Below are 23,075 nucleotides of genomic sequence, written 5' to 3'. Positions count from 1 at the left end.
TTGTAAGGCTAGCAAGTTGTCAACTAATAAACCAACACTGGCACTCATATGCTCACCAAATACACCTCAGACTCACACATTGCCCATGCCAAGTTTCCGGCAATAAGACAACATAATCTCCAGATAAGAAAGGCCGATCCATAAATATCCCCGATCCATAACCCTGACCAATAGGCCCATCTAGCTCAGCCCTGCACATCTCCGCTTCGGCTCTCTCGCTTCTAGAATGCAACTCTTCTAATAGTCTCCGGCCCTAATTGCACCTTTTCCTGAGGTTCTTCTTCTAAATAAAGTCGCAATGTCCATATATGCTCCCTCAATTCTAAATTAGCTGTCTACATAATGCTCAATAATGCATCTTGCGTAAATGCGTCTGTCCGCCTCAAATGTCCGAATAGACAAACTATCCCCTCTGTCACCGCATCCTCGGCATACTTGACGTTGACAACGGCAGTCTACTTGTCCGATTTCCGCAAATCACAAGTTGAGAATGGAGTTGAGGCCTACGAGTACGCATCTCCAAAGTGGAACTTCGTCAGCTTACTCGGAACATCGGCACTCTGGTAGTGCCAGCTCGTGCTCGATCGAGAAAGGTGTTTCTGTATAGAGACCACGAGGTTGTCCACAAAAGTCATGAGATGCTGGCCAAATAGATTACAAGGCATGCGTGATTCGGAGAGACGGCCCGTTTAGGCACGTATGCTAGCGATATATGATGGAGACATCGTCACAACCTGCCCCAGTGTATGCAAAACAACGCAGAGGAAAATATTTATAAAAAGAGGCGAATCCTACGCTGAATATGCTTAATGTTTAGATTATAACAAACACTATACAGTCTTCTTTGGTATCTTTTCTACCATATAATCAATCATCTACACCAAAAATGAAGTCACTTACCACTGCAATCATTGCGAGCTCTTTACTGAGTCTCGGAGTTGCTGCTGATGGTGTTTTCGTCTGCCCTGGCCCGTAAGTCATCTACGGTCTATCATATTTCCTCGAAATGTTCTAATTATAGGAAACTTTAGCAACTGGACACCAAGCAACCTGTGTATGGACGTTCAGATGACCGACGGCGGCTGCTGGACTTCGCCATGGGAGACTCTGGGAGCAATCGGCCCCGACTCAGGTAAGCACTGTATCATACAAAATTCCCACGAGATGAGACTTCCTGTATTCTAAATGAGCGTACCCTTTTTAGGCTGGATCTGCTCAATGTGGGTTGAGCCCGGCAACTGCGTCGCTACCTCTGGTAACCTCAACTCCGGTGGTATCGAGGCACCTGGCCAAGGCGACTTGCAGACTTGGAACGATGGACACACTGGCAAGCCGACTGGATACTGGTTTACCCAGGCAAGATCCGTCCAGTGTGTGCGTGCTTAAGAACGGCACTTAGAAGATTGCTATTGAAAACAAGTGTAAATATGTATTGGAGTGATAGCCATGAACGCTTTTCAATTGGCATGTGGCTAGTTATATGACTGATCATCAAATGGTAATCACTTAAGCAATTCTTTTCCACTATGAGCTCCTGTGGTGCTTTTGAGGTCTTTGTCAGTACGATACTGTCCACGATGAGATGGAAATTATATCACTAGGCTTATAGAAAGAAAGGCGGTCTCTACGTAGCCAGTGCTGACTACCATATAAATGCTCATTCTACTGGGCTTAGTATTATCTATTTCTGATGCTTATCCTTAGAGCTTCGTGACATTCAACTCACTTATTTTGATTAATTATTCGTTCGATCATCTAGTATAAACTGCCCATGTCCGTGGCGTAGAGCGTCGTCGGGTCATACAGACAAGCGTCAAATTGCACGCCCAGCCATAATGCATCATTCATCTACTAACATTCTGATACAGCTTAATTCTTTCTTTTTTCCTTTCATTGTTCTTCACTCTCCCTTTTTGTAACAGCCAGAATACATCGAAAGCAGATGCAAATATATCACGTCCTAGGGTAACCCCTTGCAAAACATCAGATTATTCATCACAGACACGATGATCTAGAACTAACTGCTATCGGCGTAAGATTCGCCTCCTCTATTTATTCTCCGATAATAGCAAGATTTTGCGTCATTCAACGAGGGTATCTCCATGAAAGATATCCGTTTTAAAGTGGCTCATGTGGTGGAGGAGACTCTCTTAATCTGCTAGTCGAATCTAAGTACGACTAAGTAAACAAGGGATCACAAGATCATATAGCAACATCACTGACAAGTATTAGAGTATCTAGGGAATGCCTTCAAGTGAGAAAGGAATAATGACTCAAAAATACGTAAAATTGATCACATTCGTTCCTCCTCGGACGGCAGTTGACCGCATATTATCGGCCCTGTCTCTGAGTTTAGTTTCTTTTCCAAACCTTGAATACTGCTGCCAGCTGTGAAATCGCTCGTCGGATAACTACCTTTTACTAGGGGTTCGGCAACCATACATACAAAGCAGTCTATCGCCTCGCCTATTGTCCATCATTAGTTCCGCACTAGATGTTACCAAGAGTTGATTGGAATGTCACTTCGGGCTTGGCGATTTTCCACTAATCGTAAAGTTGAAGACCAGCTTGGCAGTTGAAGCTGATTAGCACAAGCGAAACCCGGTGACGGAATGCTCCCTTTCCCTGTGGAGCAGGGACTTGTCCTTGGTGCATTGAGCCATTTGTTCAGACAGCTTGGAGACAGGAGGCGGCCGCAGTAGCACAGTATGGAGCAGATGCGTTGTAGGGAAGCAGGGATGGGACGTCATTTCTTCGGCAGCCCAACGATACTTCCCCGTGGCAATCATCGTACGATGTCCACCCGAAAACAGAACCACTCACATTGCATTCTGTCGCAACTTAGGCTAATAGCGCTGTCTCAAGAGCAACAGCGGTGGTGTGGTGGTATCACTACTAAGCTGCCACGGCCTATTGGCTCATCCACGTACTCGGTGCCAGGCCCAGGGTGTGATGCAGGGCGCGCTGTCCACCTCGACGCAAGCTGCTTGTTCCGGTCCCACCAACGGGCGACGAGAATCGGGTTGCTTGCCGGGCCAGTGCAAAACCGATCGGATGGCAGCTCTGGCTCGCACTAGGCTGCAAGTGCTAGTGGTAGTTGCTTCACCCAAGCTTACTCGTGCCTTGTGCAAGTAGATCTGACTCCCGGCTTTTGGGAAACGCTGGAGGCTCACCGACTTTGAGTTCCAGCAGCTTTGAGACACCGGAGAGCCTCCACGTCGGCGTTGTAAAAAACCAGCCCCCCGAATCCTGCATTCGCCTAAGGAGGGTCAGCGTTGGTACACATGTAGTGGTATGCGAGGAGTACTGGAACTCTGTGTTAGGCTCTATGAAATAAGAGGTTGTTCAGGGTAAATTGAGTTCCTCGCGTCTATCACATGTACATCGTACTCAACCTTGCAACTATCATATGGATACCACTCCATATGCTCGGATCACCTCCGCGGGGATGCTCGGAAGGAAAAAAACTGCCCAGGTGCTGTAATACTATTGTAGATATGTACATGCAGATACGACCACTATGCGAAGTGCATTTGTGTGGCACGAATATGGAGAGGTGCATACATACTGAACGCATATTATATGACACAGGAGATTGCAAAATGGGCAGACTCACCTCTATGATGTAACGACGCCGTCCTTCTGTTCCCCATAACTGGGAAGCGGTGCTCACTGTCCAACAAGGAGAGAGAGAGCCCCCACGGAATACACTCTGTATTAGGGGATTCTTTGTGACGAGCCACTTGTATGCTCATCTGCTTCTATAAGTGGCTCAGAGGGTGACATTCGCTTCGTGGAAGAATGAAACGACCTGCATGCCACGCTGTCTCGTTGATACACCGGTCTCCAGGTTTGTGGGACGCTGCGTGACGGCTTGTTGGGTGCGCTACTGGTATTAGTCTTGCAGCTGCTGAGGCAATCTGCAGCTATGCACACCATCCGAGTAGCATCCCCACACAGAGAGAGACCCTCGCCTCGGGGATAATGTAAAGTCATTGATCAAGAGCCAGAAACCAAATTCACACAAGGGAGCATTATGCCACATGCACCCTGCTGGAGCGTGTGGTGACATGCTTGTGCAAGTAGTATTGTACTCATAGAGTGTGCTGGTACAGGTACAGGAATAGGCATGTGGGCGAAAAATTCCGAAATGATGTTATCGGCAATGCTACCTCAAGGGGCAAAGCAACTGAGAGCTTTTTGGGTATTGCGTTATGGGGGCATTGCGCTCGCGGCTTCGCTTTGTCGGTGAAGTAAAATCCAGGCTGACGTTTTGCACTCATACCTGCGCCTGTATCTAGATTGCCCTCAGCTTCTTTGACTCTTCCCCTTCGGCGTCTCAATCGGCTAACAAACACCAGGTTGTGACCGCCTAGCAGATGCTAAGCGATAGCCCAGCAGCAGCTCACCGTCTATGGATGTGGATCTGCACTTTGGCTCGTTGCAATGAATGGCAAAGGATGCCAAGGACGCATCGGCCCTTGCCGTGTGTGATTGGTCTGCTCTGGCAACTGGCTGCTCGTTACGTGCCGGCGCAGGCATCTTGTCACCCTCCTCGTCCAAGCCGTTGAGGGATCAGAGGTTACAAGCATGGTCCTCTGGTTGATTGCTCGTACCGTACTTCTCCCAAGTCGTAACCGCGTGCAGAGGCCAAGCCGCGGAAACGAAGCCTGGTTTGCCTGGCTAGGGTATCTGGCCATGCTGCATGAGGCACCTTCCAAGTTGACAGGGTCTCAAATTAGCGGGCGCGTTTGAGCTAACTGTGTGAGAGTTGACACATCAGAAAACTCGCCGACGTAGAGCCACAGTGTCAGAAAATGTCGTGTCGTGCGGGGATTCGATGCCATACTGTCGGGCCAGCTTCCTGTTTCGAGGCCTGCTTGCTTTGCGTTGATATGCAGCGCTTGCTAGTCTGCAGCCGGTACTGTTCGCCGTTCTAGAAGCGCGTTGGTTGTGAGAGTAGCGTAGCAAATGGCGTGTGCAGACGAACTTGTTGCCAGTCTCGCCTAAGCTTTCACGGCAGAGACTAAAGTGGCCCATAACGTCGACTTGCATGAGAGCAACGGTGCGAAACGCGAGAGTTGCTGATACCTGGTAGCCGGTACGGCGTACTCCGCCACGGTGCCCAATTTGCGATTGTGGTTGTCCAACGCTTCCAGCACAGACCAATGAGTACCAGAAAGGGCCGCAGAAGAGGAAGGCATTTTGCAATTTCCCGGGTTCGCACGACTTTCTTCGGGGTATGACAATGAATAGTCTCGTTCTTATAGAGGACAGTGTAGTATACGCAATAGTGTGATTTTAATTAATCATGAGGCGTGGGAAATATATGCTGTGGTGCGGAGTAATTATGTGAGTTCGCAAACACATGCTTACCTCTGCTTGTATCTGCGCAGTGTTTTACATCATAACAGCTTTGAAGAACGTCCTCATATTTCTCGCGAGGTTGTCATGACATAATGTCCGAGCACGAGTAGCGATGCGCAAATGCGGAAAGAACATTTCTGCAATAATCAAAGCACAACCCGGGTGCCCGGGATTTCTTCAGAGGCTGCCGAAATGGTTTAGGACGGCCTCGCCTCCCTGGAGAAATTCTGCCGGAACTTGGTCGATCATGCCTAGGGCCGGCAAACGAAAGAAGAGTCGTCCTTTCGGTCAACTTACAAAGCCCTCCTGGCAGCACTAGCACGGGCTTGTTTCGCCTACTTGTGATAGGGCTAGAATACGACAGCCCATGTCAAGCTCGAGAGGTCGGTAATGCCCTCTCCGCCATGTTGCAGCCCTGTTAGCCATGTGTTGGACCGAGAGAAATGCCCAGGTGCTCAGACGTAGCGTAGGCCATCGCTCTGCAACGGAGGCCTGGTAGCAGTGTTGTGATGGAAATCTCCGTAGGGAGGATACACGTGTGCTCCGTAATGTAAAACCAAAGGGAGCTAGGATTCGACGGAAAAGCCACCCCACCTTCCCGTGGCCGGATCACCTCCTCGATTCGATATTTGGTGCGCCAAACGTGGTGCCAGCAGGATAGTACGAGTATTCGCACGCACTGACACATCTGCGCTTTGCACAGGCGCAGGACGTGCTGCAGGGCGCTACTGTAGGTGTTTGGATGGATGCATCATGTCCACCTTGGCGGCGTCCAATCTGTCTGGCCCCAAAGCCCGACCGCCGCCGCTGCGACCCGACGGGCTGGGTGCGGATTGACGGGAGGCAAAGTCTGGTGTTCCCGCTGGCAGCTCCCGTAACACGCTTCCCGCACACCATCCTCCCAGAGTGCTGGGTCCGAAGTGCTGTCTGCCCAACCACAGGCCATTTCCAGGACCCTCTTGCGGCGTTGGCGTCGTGTTTCCCAGTGTTGCTTGGGGCAGAAACTGGACAGACCCCGCGCCAGGCTCCGGTGCGCTGGACACCCATGCAATTCCATGGCAGCAGCCCCATCGTCGCCCGTTGCTAATGTCTAGGGGAGTGGGGGGGAATTGAAATAGGAGCTCCCCATGAGTCGCGCGCTTGCGTAGAGGCTCGCCCGCCAGTTTTGCATCGCACGGTGCAACGAGACCAGGTAGCGGTACCTGGACTGGAACTTGGCCGGCAGCGTAGGACTGACTTGTCGCGCAGCAGCTGAGATAATGCGTCGTATCGGTACCTGCGCCTGTCGCTATTGATAATCAAATACAAACAACCCGCCACCCCCTGTCGGCCTGGGTTCTGGGTAGGTTCCGCGGCGGCTGGCGATGGTGATGAATTTTCCAAGTTGTGGCGATTCCCGTCTCTGCCCTGCTTGTCATGCTGTACTTAATAGCAGCCACGAGTACTTGCCTCGCATTGGCATCCCGGTGCCCGTGCCTCGTACCTGCCTGCGGATAGCAGGGAGCCAGTGCTGTTTTGAGGAAGGAACCATCCCGGGCTGCTGGCGCCGGTCCGGTGTAAGTGCGAATAGCACCGTGCACCGTACGTCTGACGCCGCTGGCTTGTTTTAGTCGCCGCAACGCAGGGCAAGCAGGGGCCCTGTCCACGGTGCGACCACGGTGCGAGCTACTGCGCGCTAAGACCGCTGAAGCTGCAGGCCTAGCAGCACCTGGGACAACCCGGCATTAGTGCTAAAACCGCTGGACCTCCAGGACGCTGTGCGACCCGTCGCTCTCCTCCGACTCTAATCTTCACACACCACTTCAAGGCACTCGAGTCCTCGTTTGTGTCCGGCTTCACTTCAGTCGCGGCGAGACGTCAGATGATGCGCTGTCGTTAGGCCGATCTTTCTCCATTTCTAGGTCCGGGCCCTCGCGACACCTATCGACCTCAATTCCAGCTTTGCCCAGCCATCGAAAAAACCTACGACCCCGAAGGATCGCTATTTACCGTGGTAACGGTTCCTATTCCCCGAACAAAGCAAAAAAAAAAAAAAAAAAAAAGGAGTGCGCAGACAGAAAAAGAAAAGAGACCTGCGGAAGGATTCCGAGTGTTTCGACAGGTCACCCAAGGCTATCATTGCGATTATTCCCGTTTACCAGCCTACCGGATTCAACGTGCCAACGGTTTTTTTGAGACAAACTACCGTTGCAATTGTGTACACCAACCAACAACGACACTATGAGCTCCTCCGCCCAACCAGAGGGATCGTTGCCAAAGGCCGAGAAAGAGAAGAAGGGAATCGGCAAGGTGTTTTCCAAGGTCAAGGGCGTTTGGAGGAGAGGCGACTCGGCCGGCTCTAAGCGTCAACCACCAGCTGTCGCACCCTCAGCTGCTGTTAATGTCAGCGATGTCGCTGCGCCTGTTACGGTTACAGAACCCAGAGTTGAAGACGCTCCTAAATCGTACGTGTGACGCCGAAATTGCTTTCTTGGGGCTTGGCCAACTGCCTGTTACGGCTACCTACCGTAATGCGATAATCGTTGGCATTTCTGAGCCCCAACTTGTATGTAGCATCGCTAACAAGCCTTTTAACGTATAGACCTAGTATCAGTCATGTCGCCGTCAAATCCGATGCGCGGGCTGCGTATGAGAATATGGCCGGAGTCAACAAGCTCTCCAGGCTCGAGCTGTTTGAAGAGCGAGCCAAAAAGTTGAACGAACGATTTGGCCTGGAGATTCAACCCATGCAATGGCAAAACGCCATCCCTAACGACACCGTACTGCGCATGGATAAGCCTATTAGAATGCGCATTCGACGAACCTGCCATCGCTGCAACGCTACCTTTGGCGCTGCTAAGGAATGCCCCAACTGCAACCATAACCGTTGCACCAAATGCACGCGTTACCCACCGAAGCTCTCTGAGGCCGAGGCCATTGCCAGTCGCGAAAGGAGAGCTGCCAAGATCAAGGCCAACCGCGAAAACGCCCCGATACTGCCCGACTACGGCCCAGAAGACAAGAAATTCGTGCTTACACGCCCAAGCAAGACAGGAGGCCAGGATCTCGTCCATAAGAAGCCTCGCCAACGTGTCCGACGAACCTGCCACGAGTGCCAGACGTTATTCATTGCCGGGACCAAAGTATGCGAGAGATGCAGTCACGTTCGCTGTACCGACTGCCCTCGAGACCCGTAAGTAGACCACTTGATTCTCGTATAAGTGGCATGTTTAAATGCTGACAAGAATATGTGATAGGCCAAAGAAGGACAAATATCCATTTGGGTATCCCGGCGATGAGTTTGGCCCCAACAGCGTGCCTCACTACGAATGCGAAAAGTGTAAAGCAGTCTATCCCACGGACGCCGCGAATGGAACCGAATGCAGGAAATGTAAAAATCCAAAATCAAAGTCCTCTCCTCGTGCTCGGCCTCGCAAGGTGGAACCGATACCCGACCCGGACGTGGTCAAGTCGATACAGATTAAACTGGACAGTCTCAAAGTCACGTAGGATTTGTCTTGGTTTGACTTGCACGGATAAGCTGTTGTCTGCATCGATCCTTGAGCGAATTCTTTTTTTTCTTTCCCCCCTCACGTCTTGCATTCACCTTTACGTCTGTTCTTGTTTTTACATAGACGACCTTGACGACGTCATTCGACTTTATTAGAGCGTCGTTTCGTGTGCTGAAGCATTCTTCACCTCACTTTCCTCATCTCACCCCCTTTCCCTCAGGCACTGAATATTACCTGGAACGACGACATTTTCTTCTTCTCTTTACATATTAAGCGTCAGTCCAGCCAAACTGCGCAAACAAGCAACAGCTCTCTATTTCTTTTGTCATGAACAATATACCGAAAGGGGGAGGAAGGGAATCGAGCAGACAATCTATCAGATCCATTATTCTATATACTGGTCAAAGAGGTGGATATGGTGGACGGACAAAGATTAAAAAGAAGGATGGCTTCACTCGGAATGGTCAGCTCATTGATGAACGACTAGTTTTTTTTTGTCTTGGTGTTTTTTGTTGTGGATTTTATTTGGTTGATATCTTATTTTTTTTTAAGCGCAAAAAGCGAGAGAGCATGACTGGTTTATTCTCCCCCCACCCTCTGTCTACCCTTTTATTTGATTATCTTTTCAACACTCATCTCATCGTCAACTGTGTTTATTCTTCTGCCTTTCGTTCTAACCACATGGTGGGTTAGGATGATGTAAACTCAACATTAAAAAGAAAAAAGTAAAATGAAATCTCTTTCCATCTTTGATGAGGGTGGCTATCGATATATATAAATATATTTGTATATCTGTCACGCTTATGATTCTCCGAAGGACTCGTTCTGTGACTGTATTGCCCAAAGCATTGTATATCTTACCTACCAACTGTAAACAAAACACTATTATGGTATTACGCCATCAACCTTTTCAGGGGGCGCTCCAGCTCCGTGCTGCCATTCCATTTTCTTCACAAATGCAAAACAGAATCCCGTCAAGTCACAACTACTCCTCTATGATGTGTGGCTCAAGCACCAGCCTCGCCGTATGCGGCACACAAGGCCCCAGCGTATCAATTCGATTCGCCTTCCGCCCAATATGTCTCCCCGCTCCTCCATCCATCCGGTTATTCAAGTATATATGCTGATCTCTCAACGGTTGCCCCGCGACCAGGCCCCTGAAGTCATTCATATTGTAAATGGGCATGAGCCGGTGCGTAGGGTAAAAGCGCCCACGTATAGACTGCTCCTTGAACACAACATTATCCTTGATGAGAATCCAGCACCACTGCTTGCTTCGCGTAACTTGCGTCCGCCACCGAATTTCCTCCTGCAGCGCGAGGGGCAGCTTATCCTTTTCATCGTCGATGACGTTGCCCGCAGCGCTGGGGCCCTTTGACAACTGATAGATTGGTCCGCGGAAGAAAACAGAGCCAGGATAGTCGGCGCTAGTAAAGATGTGTAGCAAGCCCATCACGGTTGTCGGGCTGGAGTTCGCCTCGGCCCCTGCCATTTTCACCCGTACGGCATCGCCGATCTCGAGGCGCTCAGCACCGAAGAAGCAGCCGTAATAGGACACGGCTTTTCCGGTGGGGTCATCACCGCGACGGGTCCAAAGCGAGTGAGAGAAGTCAACTTTTGAGGCCGCCATCTTGGAAGCATCAAGGTTAATAAGATCTCGTCGAACAGCATTGTTCCCGGCAGCCTGAAACAGGCTTTCCCAAGGCACGTCATCAAACACCTTGTCCTTGAGTTCCGCAATGTCAACGGAAGGGACGCTGTAGCAGTGGAATGGCCGCAGGTCGGCCTCAGCTTTTGTCACATTTGGTTGAGGCACCACGGCATGACCAATGGGTAATAACTCGAACGTCATGCCGCTGGGGGTCATGTTGCCAGGGGTCGAAATAATCCCAAGCCGCCAGGTATTACCTGTCTGATACCATACGAGTTCTCCAGCTCGGAAGAGCAATGGCCCCTTAAGCGACCATTGGATAGCCTGAGGTTTTGGCTGCTGGAGTGCTTGCTGCTGAAGCGGTGTAGGCACTGCAGCCGGCGCAGCAGCAGGCATCGGGGCTGAAAGATTGGGAACAGCTGTAGGGAGTGGCTGGGAGGGGTTTGGCTGTATAAGCTGAGGGGATTGAGCAGATTGTGTGGGCTGGGACGGCTCGCGCGAGTCGCGTGGCTGAATCGGTGTGGGTAGCGGTACAGGAGTCTGCTGGATAGGCTTCGCTTGTAGCGGTTGCTGTGACAGTTGTTGAGGCTGCTGTGGTTGCTGCGCCGCCTGTGGATGAGGACTAATATTGGGCGGCTTGTGAGATGGTTGGCCCGGGATTGGAGGCAAAGGAACCGGCGTTACTTTGACAGGTCTCTCGAGCTTCGCTGGGGTTTCTCCCAGGGCTTGGATAGGAGGTTGAATTGGCACCTGAGCCTGAGCCTGAACATGAACAGGGGCTGGGATGGAGGGTTGACTTGAGCTTTGAGCAGCAGGCTGTGCCACTGCCGCCTCTTCGGAAACCAGTGGAGGCTTTGCGAGGTTGGGCATATTGCAGTGAACACAGCAGCAGTCGCCGTAGTCCTTGGATGCTGACAGCAGCCATATCAAGTGGACGCCGAATTCCTGAGGACTCTTGAATAGCTTTGATTTGGTGGGGTATCCAGACACCCAGAGGTGCTTGGATTTTTCATATAGCCAGTAACCTCGTGGAAATTGCACATACCACGGATTTCCTTCTGCAGAGAAAAAGACATTATCAGGCTGTGTTCTAGCTGCAGCATGCCAACGTTGCTGGGAGTATCTTACCATCTGGGTTGGGTGAAAGCTCCTGCTTCAATAGAATGCCCAACTTGATCCGCCACTCCACAAATCTCGGGTCGTCTTCAGCAAGCCTCATCATCTGAGGCTTTGTTCGCGGAGTCTTGTCTGCGACAGTGGCCTCCTTGCCCGATTTCTTGGCGGCAGTGGTGGCTGCTGGTGTCGCCGTTGTCACTGGCCAATACCCCGGTCCGGTATCGACTCCATCGCTCCTCGCAATGCGGATCACATCAAAGTCTTTGGTGTCCATGGCTTCTCAATCATGATACAGCGTTTTGGACGAGTGTCGCTGCTGTTCTGCTCCACGACCACACGCTGCCTATCCCGACACGTGGGTCTCGTGACCCCTTGACCTGAAGCGGCTTCAAGAATCCAAATATCCCATACAAATAGCTGATAGATAAGAGAATAAAGATGGTTGTAGACGCTTGAGTGGATGCGTGATAAGATGTTTGCCAAAGCTCGAGACCTCTCAAAGAGCGCTGTTAGACTGTATTGTAGACCTGAGAGAGACGGAGCAAGGGCAGCTCCAAGCAGTTCACAGCGTCTCCGCGTGTCTCAATGGGGATATTGCGAGTCCTCGGTGGTATACTGTAATTTCTACTTCGACGGCACAGAGCAATTAGTATATTGGGGATTTGCCTTGTGTTGACACAATGATGAATTGAATTTATGTAGGACAAAGCCCGACGTGTAGTGGTTTAGTAGCCAGTAAGAATTGATGAGTCATCACAACTGTGGCGCAGCTACACATTAAGAGCTGCATTCACTGGACCAAGAAGACGCATGATCAAGCAGAGTGTTCTATGAAGGATGATGAGCATTACAATAGAGAGAAAATATGAAGGATTGCAACAGACTCAAGCATTTAGACAGCTCTTAGTACGAGAATCTAACCAGTACTGCCTGTGTAGATACAATCAGGTGTACCTAGATGTGCATTAATTCCCCGTGCCTTGTGCAGATGATGGGGTAGACTTGGAATACATTGTATTGCACCTATAGCTTTTCTAGGTTATAGAGATTTTATGATGATAAAAAGATTAGAATATCATTATTTTTGCTTGATATTGGCCGTTACTCTTTACATCTCCAGTATTGGTGGACGAATCAAGCCATGCACCGCCACAGTCCATTAAAGAGGCACGCGTTGTTCACGCGTTTTGTGAATTTGCTTCACTTGAGAGCCGATTAAGAATCTTGAGATCATTCTGCATTTTACCCTCATACGAGCCCCTCTTTTCATTCTTAGACATAAAGAAAACACACAGATTCTCGAGGATACAACCCATGAGTACTCAATCGGGATATCGTCATGGCAACAGGGCTTTCCTTCAGGCCCTCCTTGCCAATGGAACATTGACATACAAAGAAGCACGGCCAATAATTGCCGCCATCATCAACGCCGACAATTCCGGCGACCCAGAAGGTTCAGAATGCAGGCCCGACCAGATCACAGAAGAAGTGTTTCATGACTACATCGACAAAGCTTCCGCCGCAGCATCTCAGTTTGACTATGAGATTCGGAGCACGCAGCACCAGGTCACCAAGGAGAGGATCTTTGCCCTCGTGAACACCACTTCTGACCCCCAGACACAGCTCGCTACAATATACAGCCCGGAAGAGCTATCCTTCATCAAGCGAGTTCTCGATGCCATGTTTGAAAAGTTTAACCGGCCCCGGCTTGAGTCGCTCTGCATTACCGAGATGCAAGCTATCAAACTTGCAAGGCCGCCACGCAGAGAGAGTCAGGGGGACGGAGAAGAACAGTCACAAACTCCGATAGATAGGGGTTTGAAGCATAGCGAGGTGGAAAATGTTCTCGAAAGTCTCGTTGAGGGGGGCTGGTTCGAGATTAGCAGAGAGGGTTTCTACTCGCTGACGCCACGAGCGCTGTTGGAGCTCCGTCCTTGGCTCATTGATATGTACAATGACCCAGATGCTGAGCCTGGCGAGTGGCAGAGGATCAAATTCTGCGAGGCGTGCAAGGAGATTGTCACATGGGGTCTCAGGTGTGCAGATCCCGACTGCACACTCCGGCTGCATGATATTTGCCAGGAAGCGTTTTGGAGGTCACGGCGGGGAACGAATTGCCCTAAATGCTCTCGTGAATGGACTGGGAATCATTATGTTGGAGAGAGGGCCATCACAATGACCGAGGCGTATCGACGGGGTCGAAGACAGAGCGGCGGCCATAGGAGTGCGCTGGCAGATGAGATTGTTCATGAGCAGGGAGGTGACGAAGAAAGTGAAGGCGAGGAGGAGGAATGATGGGATGAGATGAATTATCGGCAAAGCCACGAAATTTGCGCTGTCGTTTGGAATATCTTGGCTGATATTGTCGCGGATATGACTGTATGATGGGCGGGATATGGTACTACCATTTACGAATGATACCCTAGAACAATTTTTATTGTCCAACTGAGATATATGCTAAACATTTGCATCACCGTCATTTGCGAGATGTGCCTCGCTGTCTTTCTGTACGGAGTGTATTGCGCAGACTTCATTTCACTCCTCTACAGTGCTAATGCTGCGGGTACGTACTGCTTCTTGCGCAGGGAGGCTTTTGCTCGAAGATGCGCTGCAGTTTTGATTGGTCGAAGCTTAGGGTGCTGCACCCAATGACATCACCCTCACGATTCACTTTCTTTGACATCGTGACGACTTGGCTTGCACGTGTCAACGATCTACTAATTTAATCAGATTCCAGTGAGGCGAAGTAGATCCACGCCCTTGCATTTCAATTCCTATCACTCAACCCTTCGTCTCACGACCCACCTACAAGCCTTTACACCTACGTTGCGATCGAAACGGAGAGCAAGATGCTGGAGTACTTTACCTATAAGAAATTCAAGAAGAGCAGAGAAGAGAAGGAGAGCGCAAAGGATACTCCAAAGAACGATGGAAAGTCAGCAGCGGATGCAAACAAGGAGGGCGATAAGCAAGACGAGAATTACGATTCGTCCAGCTCAGAGCTTAACCATCCAAAGACAGTCCTCAAGCCCGAGGACGAGCGATTCCTAGAGGAGCTCCTCGCCCAGAACACCGATGGATCTCCACCACCGCTGCCGCCTCGCATCTACACCTACGATGTAGACTGGCACTCCGACGTCGAAAGTTCCATCGATGAATCAAAGCAGAACACCGATGACGAGAAGGATAAGGCTGGGAAGGCCCCCGACGCTGCAAAGAAACAAGACGAAGGCGCCGGAGAAAAATCAGACAAGAACGGAAAAGAAAAGGCGAAAAAGAATGGAAAAGAAAAGGCAGAAAAGCAGCCCAACAGGCTGTCCCTATTCTTTACAAGAAACAAGAAACCAGCAGATACCGTCAAGCCCAGCGACACACTCAAACCAGACACCGAAAACGTCACGCCCAAAGAAGCCGAGCGCGAGAAAAAGGACCTCACCCGTGTCCTCGACCTCTTGAATCTCTCCGCCAAGAACAACACAGCTGTGACCGAATCCAAGGACTCGTCCGATATCCTTCAGAGGTTCACTCAGATCTTCAAGGATCTCGTCAACGGCGTGCCTACTGCCTACGATGACCTTACGAAGCTGTTCGAAAACAACGACGGCACCATCAATAAGCTCTTTGAAAAGCTTCCCTCGTCGTTGCAGAAGCTTGTTACGCAGCTCCCGGATAAATTGACAACTACGCTAGCTCCGGAGATTCTGGCTGTTGCTGCGGAGTCGCAGGGGATTAAAGTAGCTGAGGGCGGCATGAAGGGCGCGGCTAAGAGGATGCTCTTTGGGCAGAACTTGGCGAATCTGGTGAAGAAGCCTGGTGCTATTGTGGGGATGCTCAGGGCGATTGTGGAGGTTTTGAAGTCGAGATGGCCGGCTTTTATTGGCATGAATGTCATCTGGAGCGTCGCTCTAAGCTGTGAGTTTCTTTCTTCTTCCTTGGCTGATGTAGTCATGAAGCTAACTATGTGCAGTATTGCTTGTGGTCCTCTGGTACTGCTACAAGCGCGGCCGTGAAGAGCGCATTCTTCGTGAAGAGGCAGCAGCTGGAAACGAAGAGGCCGCCCGTCGACTAGCAGAGCTCTCCGAAGACGAAGAATCAGATGAGAACGACAAACTAGTGACGGATGGCAAAGAAACTACGGACGCCAAAGAAGCTCAAGAGGCAGCGGAAGTTGTAGAGGCGGCAGGGGCTGCAGCAGCCGCGGGAGTCATACCAGTCATCATAACGTCGCCGGAAGGAGAACAAGTAGCAGCCCCGAAAGAAGTTTCACCAACTGATGAGGTGCCGCCTTCAGGTGCTCCCGCAGGGGAGAAGAATCACTCCTAATGACCAACAAATTGTTTATTTGATGAGATGGTTCGATACCCCTCTTTTTTTATGGTAATGACACGAGCACGACATGAATTCTGGATAATGAGTCTTTCCTCTTGGTTGGTTTTCATTTTTTCATTTTGTATTTCTTGGTAGTATACGTAATTGGGTATCTTTTGAGTTAGGTTAGGTTATTCCATGCATGCAATGCGACAATCGCACAATCAATCGTCCTGCACCAACTCCTTGATTTCTTCTCTCCCAGGTGCCATGACCACTTCCTTAGTCTTCTCATCAACGCCAGCCTGATTCGTAGCGCCGCCCCCATCCTGCATCCAAAAGTCCACCTCGTCAATGATATCATAGATAACATCCTCCGCAATCTGCTCCTGGTACCGCTCGACAACCGCATGGAGAGAGTTTGCGCTGAGGCCGTCAGGTTGAATCATATCCACCTCGCCATTGGTAGAGTCGTAATCTGCCGGCGGATACCAAAAGTCCGGCCCAAAGTTGACTTCGACTGCTCCACCTCTAAACACGCTGACCGCAGGATAGTAGCCCAGCATGCCGTCGTCGAGGCCTTCTCGGGCCCCGACTTGGGGCATTGGTTTGGATGCAGGGGGGAGAAACCCCAAGAGATTCTCAAAAGGCGTCCCCATGAGTACGCCGTTTTTGTAGACTCTGATATATGAATTGGGAAGTGTGCGTAGAGCAGGCGTGGGGTGTGTAGGGCTCGGAGCGTCGCTAGAGGAGCTTGACGATGCGGCTGGCGAAGGATTCATAAGATCTTCTAGCTCTTTGGTGGTGTGATATTCGATTTTCTCAAAGTATGTGTGCGCCTTGAATCGGATCGGTACTCGGTCTCGCACAATGTTGGCTGCTTCTGCAGTTGCCGGTACAGGCTCGTCCGCCGCATCCACGGCAGGGTTATAGTGACCAGCCATGATTTTTCTATGCAAATGCTCGGACGGCAGCTGGATTTCGAGGCCAATGACATCGCCCTCTTGTATGCCCTCGCCGGGGGGGAAGAACTCTTTCGGACGGGACATGAAGACCTTTTCGCCTGCGACGTCTCGGATGCCATAGCTGTAGGCGTCGAAGCCTACGGGAGCATCTAGAGAGGCCTCTCGTCTGGCCCATCCCATGCGTACGTGCTTCCCGCCGACTGGCTTTGCGTCACCGTCTTTCGGCGGCTGTATGCCTTGTGTAATCTTGCATTCCCAATACCATCTCCCTTCACGTACGGCCACATTGGCTCGTGCCATGCGGAAGCCTTTGTCGGTGGTGACTTGCCGGCCGGATTTGTCGAAGAAAACGTGAGTTGCGGCATCCTCGAAGCTCATTCTCGGCCCAAATGGCTCTGGCTCGGTCTGTCGATAGTATAGCGTAGAGGGGAAGAGAGGGTCGGCAATACAGGGAGTGTAGCGAAAGTTTTTCTTGTTAAAGACACTGGTTTTTGGGTTAAGAATAGTCGCCAACTTGGAAGATGGAAATACTTACTGGTCTGAAGTTTCCATGAACTCGATTGTCTCCCCGCCTGGCCCGTCAACTTTATGATGCAGCGTCATGACAGGTCCGCGAGGGGGATCAAAGTCAGACAATTTGGGCGGCGCCAGCTTGTAGCGCAGCGGGCTATTTTCACTCTGCTCGGGTTCGCGTCCAGCTTTGGGATCTGGAGTGGCGGGGTTGCTATCGCCGCCCTTGGCCTCGCGCTTCTTGAGAGTCTCCTTCTTTGTCCTGACGGGCTTGGAACGACCCGACTGCGATGCGTCGTCGGCATGCTGAGCTTCGGACGAGGGCCTGACGTCTGGATTCAGCGGTGACGGTACGGCGGGACTGTGGCCTTCGTCGAACGCGCGCTTCTGGGGGATGGACGAGAGGGACGTTGTAGGCGTGAGCTCCCGCTTGGGGCTGCCCATGTCTGAAGCCATCGTGGGCGGCTGCGGTGGGATTGAGTTGAGCTCAAGCCCCAGATGAAGGAGAAAATAGGAGCTGGCGAACACGCGAGGGCAATTGGCAAGCGGGATCTCGAAATCTGGGTGGTGAATGTGGGGTTTGCTCTAATGTACAGCATCAAAGTCAAAGAACAAACGATGCTTTTCTGCAGATCAAAGGCCCGGTCGGCTTGAGCTACGGAGCTACGAGGTACGTTGGTCCAGGTACCGCGTTATCTTATCGGTCTGATCGCGTCGTCAAATTGGACGCTGCAACGGGTCTAGCCTTGCCGATGCCCGACGCATTGCGAGGTTGTGGCTGCCCCTTGCAAATGACAGATTTGCTGCACGGGCAGCCAATCAGGATGCGACTATTGTAAGCAGAGGCATCTCGACGGCGTATCACGACAGCCTCATTGGCCACTTGACGTAGGCGGTGGGCTGGCGGCGGACCAGCGGTGGGTTGCAGTGGGCTTGCAGTGGGCTTGGGGTCTCGTTCCGGACATTTTGCATGCTGAAGTGACGCTTCTGAGGTGCTAGAGCGACGGCAATCACGCCAGCCCAACACGCTGCGGCCTCGATACCACCCAGATCATCTACTCACCTTTAGTAGTGCCGTTCACAGGTACTCACTTGTGCCCGTAATATTGATATTCTAGTGCCGAGCCTGGACGTGCTCCTCGCATCAACGACATCGGGGGCCTCGATTCAATTCACGGGTCTCTGCTCGACCGTCTCCCGAATTCAATCTCCTCCGCCCGTATGATTATATCCCAGATCTGGGGACTCAGATTCGGCCACAGATCGGGGGGACCACTTTACAGAGTCGGGTACCCAGCTTTGTACATGCAGGAAAAAGCTTGAAACACACATCACACCACATCGCCCAAATCATCTCGAATCGAACCCTTCGTCGCCTCGTCTCGCATCGCATCGTCCCGCCTTCGCCTTTGCCTTGCCTTGACTCGCCTTGACTCGCCGTGACTCTCACCTCGTCTCGGTTCCAAGGGCCCCGCTCCCCGAATCCTCCAACTTTCACCGAGCCCTGGACTCGCCGCCAACTTTGTTTGGTTCTCTCGACTCTTCCATCTTCCGCCAAGCTGCGGCTGCTCTTCGACTTCCGTATCGATTGGCCAGACAATTTGCGTTGCGTCAACGAGCTCTCTCGGCCGAGGTGTGGCCTCTTCATCCGGCCATCTGGCCCCCATCCTGACCGTTTGATACGTTAATTTGCCTGTCTCCTGACGACTCGGATTCGGCACAACGTCGCTGCCGGCTCGTCACCACCACCATCAATCAAATCTCTTGATCCATCGCCTGTCCATCGCCTTTCAGCCTTTTGAGCGACTCTATTTTGTCGGTGCTTCTAAGGAAATATCGTCCTGATATATTCGCCACCTCAAGGCTGACCATCCCCCGTTGCCAAATGTTACATTCGGCCGTCGGTTGACGAGTCCGTGCCTGCGCCACTAATTATTTGTCAGCCCTCGTACCACGCCCAACATATCTCGTGGTATTGGCCGTCATCTACTGAGCAAGTTTTGATATCACCAGGAACTCTTCGGCGCGGAAATGAGTGAAGCATCACAGCCGGGGACGCCGCCGGTCGGGCCTCAGCGGGAATCTGGCACGGCGAGGACAGCCTTGCCTTCTCGACCTATGTCGGTAAAGAATCGCGAAACCACACCATCTGGTCCCATCAACTCTGCTCCATCTCCGACAGAAAGCGACGGCCAGAGGCCTACGCATGCCGATGAGTATGCTGCCTTGAATGCAAGGGAAAGGGAAAATGTAGGCAACGATGACGACCTCTCGTCGACTGCTGGCAGCCCTAGGAGCACGTCGAGTGCGCCTAAAACCAACAAACTATTGGCGGCAAATGCGCAGGAACAAGGCGGGCAGGTTTGCAGGTAAGCTTCTGTCGTGGCTATGCAATGCTGCCATGTCGTGAATTTCATTGCTAACACCCTTTGCAGCAACTGTGGCACTACCCGTACTCCCCTTTGGAGGAGAAGCCCCCAAGGTGCAACTATTTGCAACGCCTGTGGCTTATACTTGAAGGCCCGGAATGCTGCTCGGCCTACGAGCCTGAAAAAGCCGCCCAACTTGGTGCCCAGCACCGGCTCAGCCCAGCCGCCTGCTAAGCCAAGCTCCTCTCCTGCACCAAAGCTGCTGCCAAACGTCGCTGGCGCAACCTACGTGGCAGCCGATGCTACTCAGTCAGGCACCTGTCCAGGCGGCGGCCGCTGTAACGGCACCGGTGGCGCTGAAGGATGTAACGGATGCCCTGCATACAATAACCGCATGTCAAAGAGCGCCCAGCTCAATGTGATGCAGCGACAAGGCGGATGCCATGGCCGTGTTGAAACTAAGACTGAACCAGTTCCCATCGATATCAATGCCCTTCAGGCCCAAGAACGGGATACCACGGTTATCATCGCCTGTCAAAACTGTGCAACTACAATAACCCCCTTGTGGAGGAGAGATGAAAGTGGACATACAATCTGCAATGCTTGTGGTGAGTTTATACATGACATTACTTTACTGCTTGAATATTGTTTTTTCTAACCAGTAGGGGGGATATCTAGGGTTGTATTACAAGCTACATGGTGTCCATAGACCAGTCACTATGAAAAAGGCCACTATCAAAAGGCGAAAGCGAGTTATTCCCGCGGCGCAGGATGAGGATATGGACGAGGGCATGGAGGGACTGGAAACACAAAGCCAGGAGACCCCGGAGAGGGGAACTATTAACGAAGACGGATCCGTAAATCTAGGCCTTCGACGTCGTCCTGGTCACCCTCTGACCATCGAACCCCAACCGACCAGCCGAAATCCTTCACCACTACCTTCTGCATCTGCGTCTGATCTGGCAGTGTACCACCAACACAGCACCGCATCACGCAGTATGCCACCATCTCTAAACGACGAGAATAAACTAGCGCCGCTAGCTTCGATGAACTCAACAATGGCCGACGAAAGACAATCCTCCCTATCGCCTGCCTCTTTCCTTTCACCCAACCGCAAACGATCGTTTTCATCAACCGAGGCAGACTCTGTCAAAGGTGCAGATGGTGGTCATGAGAGCTCGAAGCGAATTTCTTCCATCAAATCCATCCTCAATCCATCGACCAATGCCGATGAAATATCAAATACTGGGCCTACCAGTGCGGATCGGGGAGACTATTCTCTGCCGCCCCTGAGGTCTCCGGCCAGTATATCACCGAAACCATCAGGCGGCGGTGGATTTACGCCTTTAAACGCGGCACCAAGGCCACACGATATCGATGCGGAGAGCGAACGAATCAAGGCAGAGCGCAGATTGTTACTGAGGCAAGAGGCTGAGCGGATGCGGGAGATGCTCGCTGCAAAAGAGCGAGAACTCATGGAGTTGGGAGAATAAAATGAAGAGAGTTTGTGACGGCATGATTGACAAATGGTCAATGGGCTCCTACTCTTTGCGCAACTTTTTTCTTTTTTCTTATTTTCCTTTCAAAACATAGCTACCCATTAAGGCGCATCGGGAAAGGAACTGACTTATAGCGTCTTGGACGGACGGACGGGACGGCGTATCTAGAAGGAGGATTTGCAGGTACGCCTACTTGAATTGGAAGAGGGGAGTTATTTTACCTCTCGCGAGGCATGGGCCGGTGTTTGCGGCATGATTGATGCTTTTGTCTGGGCCATCTGGGTTATTTGTACCTTGTCTTGCTTGAGCATTGTACCATAAGATGTGTCTATATATATGCTCAGAAGTATCGTTTCTCTACAATAGATACATGAAAAGAAATGACTCTGCTATCGTGCTTGATTGCCCTTCCTTGCCTTTTCTTGTCTATTCATAACTCGCCAAGTACTTGTTCACAAGGTCGAGTTTATGGGTATACTGCATCATCTGCCTACATGGAGAAACAGCGGTAAGACAACTAACTAACTCATGGCATATCAAGCGTCGTCACCCAACAGCACGTCAATAAGTTGATTGATAATCACAACTTAGTCTAACCCCTTTGTTCTTCTGTCGCAACTACAGGTAGTTTGTTGTCCGCGCTTAGTCCAAAATTGATCGGCAAATTGTATCGCATCTACGTTGAAAAGTACGCCGAGCGAAAATGCCGTTCACTAGCCTCTCCCCCAAAAGCCATGAATTGAAAGAAAGCGGGTCTGCGAATTGGTCAAATAGTTTACTTGCTCTGTAAGGCTTCTCGATATTATTCATTGCTTTCTCTTTATGTTGATTGTATTTTATCCTTAGTTATTGGAGGTAAGTAATTTATTTTCCTATGAGGGAATACCTGCACCATTGTCATGGATTCCTATAGTGCGTATATCGCTTTTACAGGCCTGGTTGCTACAATCTGTTTGAACGCCTTTGCCACCCCATGGCGCTAAGCAAAAACGCGAGCCAGAAGACTAGCATGTCAGCGTGGCGTTTGCCGCGGTGAAACTATTTTGGCTTCTTGCAAAGGATGGATGCCTTCTTCGGCTTTTATTACCGCGGACCGGATTTATTCGATACGTAGGTTGATGTCTATCGACTTGGTTTCTTTAGTGTAAACGGGCTTTTCTAGAATATTGAGGCGGAAATGTGGGGGTTTGAATGAGTCTCCTTTCTCAGGGTGTAGTCAGGAATAATTGTTCTTGTTTCGACTGGACTATGCAGTTTGGTTTATAAGAAGATATATTGAATATTTGCAGGTATAATTCAAATATCTGCCTATCTATACTATCGAAATGCGATCGTTTTATGGTTCTGTTTTTCAGCGTGTTTCCTGTGAATGGGGTGATTGTAAGCCTACTCAAATTCGGCATCTGTCATACGCATTACACGACTGTCACGAGAGTATCGACTCTCCGATCGAAAGAGAAACGTATGTATCTAAACCTTAGCCTGTCTTGAGGATAAAGATAATATGAGCTTTCTTGCAGTTGAATTTGACGCAGATTGATCCAGTTTCTCTCTCTTGACACCTTAGTGACACAGAAAACCTGTACGCATCAACCAGAAGCATCGCACAAATTTCTCTCATTTGCCTAGAGAGCAGACTGAAATATTTCAAAATTGGCAATACCGTTGTAGAATTCCGGAATTCCTTGATTCATAATCGAGAAATTCAAAACCAAACAGTTTACAGTGGTTGGCTGTTGCAACGGTAATGCATTTGTCCGTCTTACACCGATTGCATCACCTTCAAGACCTTACCTATC

At 50.8% G+C, this 23,075-nt stretch overlaps 10 protein-coding genes across 10 annotated transcripts; 6 read left to right on the top strand and 4 right to left on the bottom strand.

Annotated features, from left to right (window-relative positions):
* Positions 1-886: 886 nt before the first annotated feature.
* M431DRAFT_1095 (hypothetical protein) lies at positions 887-1,386 on the top strand (the record flags this gene model as incomplete). The annotated part of the gene is made up of 3 exons (XM_024911717.1): positions 887-972; positions 1,032-1,132; positions 1,205-1,386. 3 exons carry the CDS (start codon positions 887-889, stop codon positions 1,384-1,386), a joined length of 369 nt encoding a protein of 122 aa, XP_024780844.1.
* A 1,125-nt stretch (positions 1,387-2,511) lies between these two features.
* M431DRAFT_205013 (hypothetical protein) lies at positions 2,512-4,083 on the bottom strand. Its single transcript, XM_024913381.1, has 2 exons — positions 3,617-4,083; positions 2,512-3,259 (listed from the first exon to the last, which is right to left on the bottom strand). The coding sequence occupies exons 1-2, from the start codon at positions 3,753-3,755 to the stop codon at positions 2,919-2,921; spliced, it is 480 nt and encodes a 159-aa protein (XP_024780843.1). The 5' UTR covers positions 3,756-4,083; the 3' UTR covers positions 2,512-2,918.
* A 1,748-nt stretch (positions 4,084-5,831) lies between these two features.
* M431DRAFT_204988 (hypothetical protein) lies at positions 5,832-6,738 on the bottom strand. Its single transcript, XM_024913380.1, has one exon. It carries the CDS (start codon positions 6,436-6,438, stop codon positions 5,977-5,979), a length of 462 nt encoding a protein of 153 aa, XP_024780842.1. The 5' UTR covers positions 6,439-6,738; the 3' UTR covers positions 5,832-5,976.
* Positions 6,739-7,587: 849 nt separating this feature from the next.
* M431DRAFT_71950 (hypothetical protein) lies at positions 7,588-8,856 on the top strand (the record flags this gene model as incomplete). The annotated part of the gene is made up of 3 exons (XM_024921968.1): positions 7,588-7,811; positions 7,949-8,539; positions 8,604-8,856. 3 exons carry the CDS (start codon positions 7,588-7,590, stop codon positions 8,854-8,856), a joined length of 1,068 nt encoding a protein of 355 aa, XP_024780841.1.
* A 165-nt stretch (positions 8,857-9,021) lies between these two features.
* Positions 9,022-9,697, top strand: M431DRAFT_204978 (hypothetical protein). Its single transcript, XM_024913379.1, has one exon. The coding sequence runs from the start codon at positions 9,186-9,188 to the stop codon at positions 9,549-9,551; it is 366 nt and encodes a 121-aa protein (XP_024780840.1). The 5' UTR covers positions 9,022-9,185; the 3' UTR covers positions 9,552-9,697.
* A 146-nt stretch (positions 9,698-9,843) lies between these two features.
* M431DRAFT_1093 (hypothetical protein) lies at positions 9,844-11,899 on the bottom strand (the record flags this gene model as incomplete). Its single annotated transcript, XM_024911707.1, has 2 exons — positions 9,844-11,567; positions 11,638-11,899. 2 exons carry the CDS (start codon positions 11,897-11,899, stop codon positions 9,844-9,846), a joined length of 1,986 nt encoding a protein of 661 aa, XP_024780839.1.
* Positions 11,900-12,720: 821 nt separating this feature from the next.
* Positions 12,721-14,074, top strand: M431DRAFT_503315 (hypothetical protein). Its single transcript, XM_024918288.1, has one exon. The coding sequence runs from the start codon at positions 12,940-12,942 to the stop codon at positions 13,918-13,920; it is 981 nt and encodes a 326-aa protein (XP_024780838.1). The 5' UTR covers positions 12,721-12,939; the 3' UTR covers positions 13,921-14,074.
* A 400-nt stretch (positions 14,075-14,474) lies between these two features.
* M431DRAFT_73357 (hypothetical protein) lies at positions 14,475-15,948 on the top strand (the record flags this gene model as incomplete). Its single annotated transcript, XM_024922120.1, has 2 exons — positions 14,475-15,537; positions 15,593-15,948. 2 exons carry the CDS (start codon positions 14,475-14,477, stop codon positions 15,946-15,948), a joined length of 1,419 nt encoding a protein of 472 aa, XP_024780837.1.
* Positions 15,949-16,157: 209 nt separating this feature from the next.
* On the bottom strand, positions 16,158-17,864 carry M431DRAFT_72983 (hypothetical protein; the record flags this gene model as incomplete). The annotated part of the gene is made up of 2 exons (XM_024922093.1): positions 16,158-17,382; positions 17,434-17,864. 2 exons carry the CDS (start codon positions 17,862-17,864, stop codon positions 16,158-16,160), a joined length of 1,656 nt encoding a protein of 551 aa, XP_024780836.1.
* A 1,575-nt stretch (positions 17,865-19,439) lies between these two features.
* M431DRAFT_1089 (hypothetical protein) lies at positions 19,440-21,270 on the top strand (the record flags this gene model as incomplete). The annotated part of the gene is made up of 3 exons (XM_024911692.1): positions 19,440-19,777; positions 19,844-20,385; positions 20,456-21,270. 3 exons carry the CDS (start codon positions 19,440-19,442, stop codon positions 21,268-21,270), a joined length of 1,695 nt encoding a protein of 564 aa, XP_024780835.1.
* Positions 21,271-23,075: the final 1,805 nt, after the last annotated feature.

The sequence above is a fragment of the Trichoderma harzianum genome (assembly GCF_003025095.1).
Source record: "Trichoderma harzianum CBS 226.95 unplaced genomic scaffold M431scaffold_1, whole genome shotgun sequence".
Taxonomy (NCBI): Eukaryota; Fungi; Ascomycota; class Sordariomycetes; order Hypocreales; family Hypocreaceae; genus Trichoderma; species Trichoderma harzianum.
Note: the sequence above shows the minus strand (reverse complement) of the source record. Positions and strands in the feature narration are given on the sequence as shown.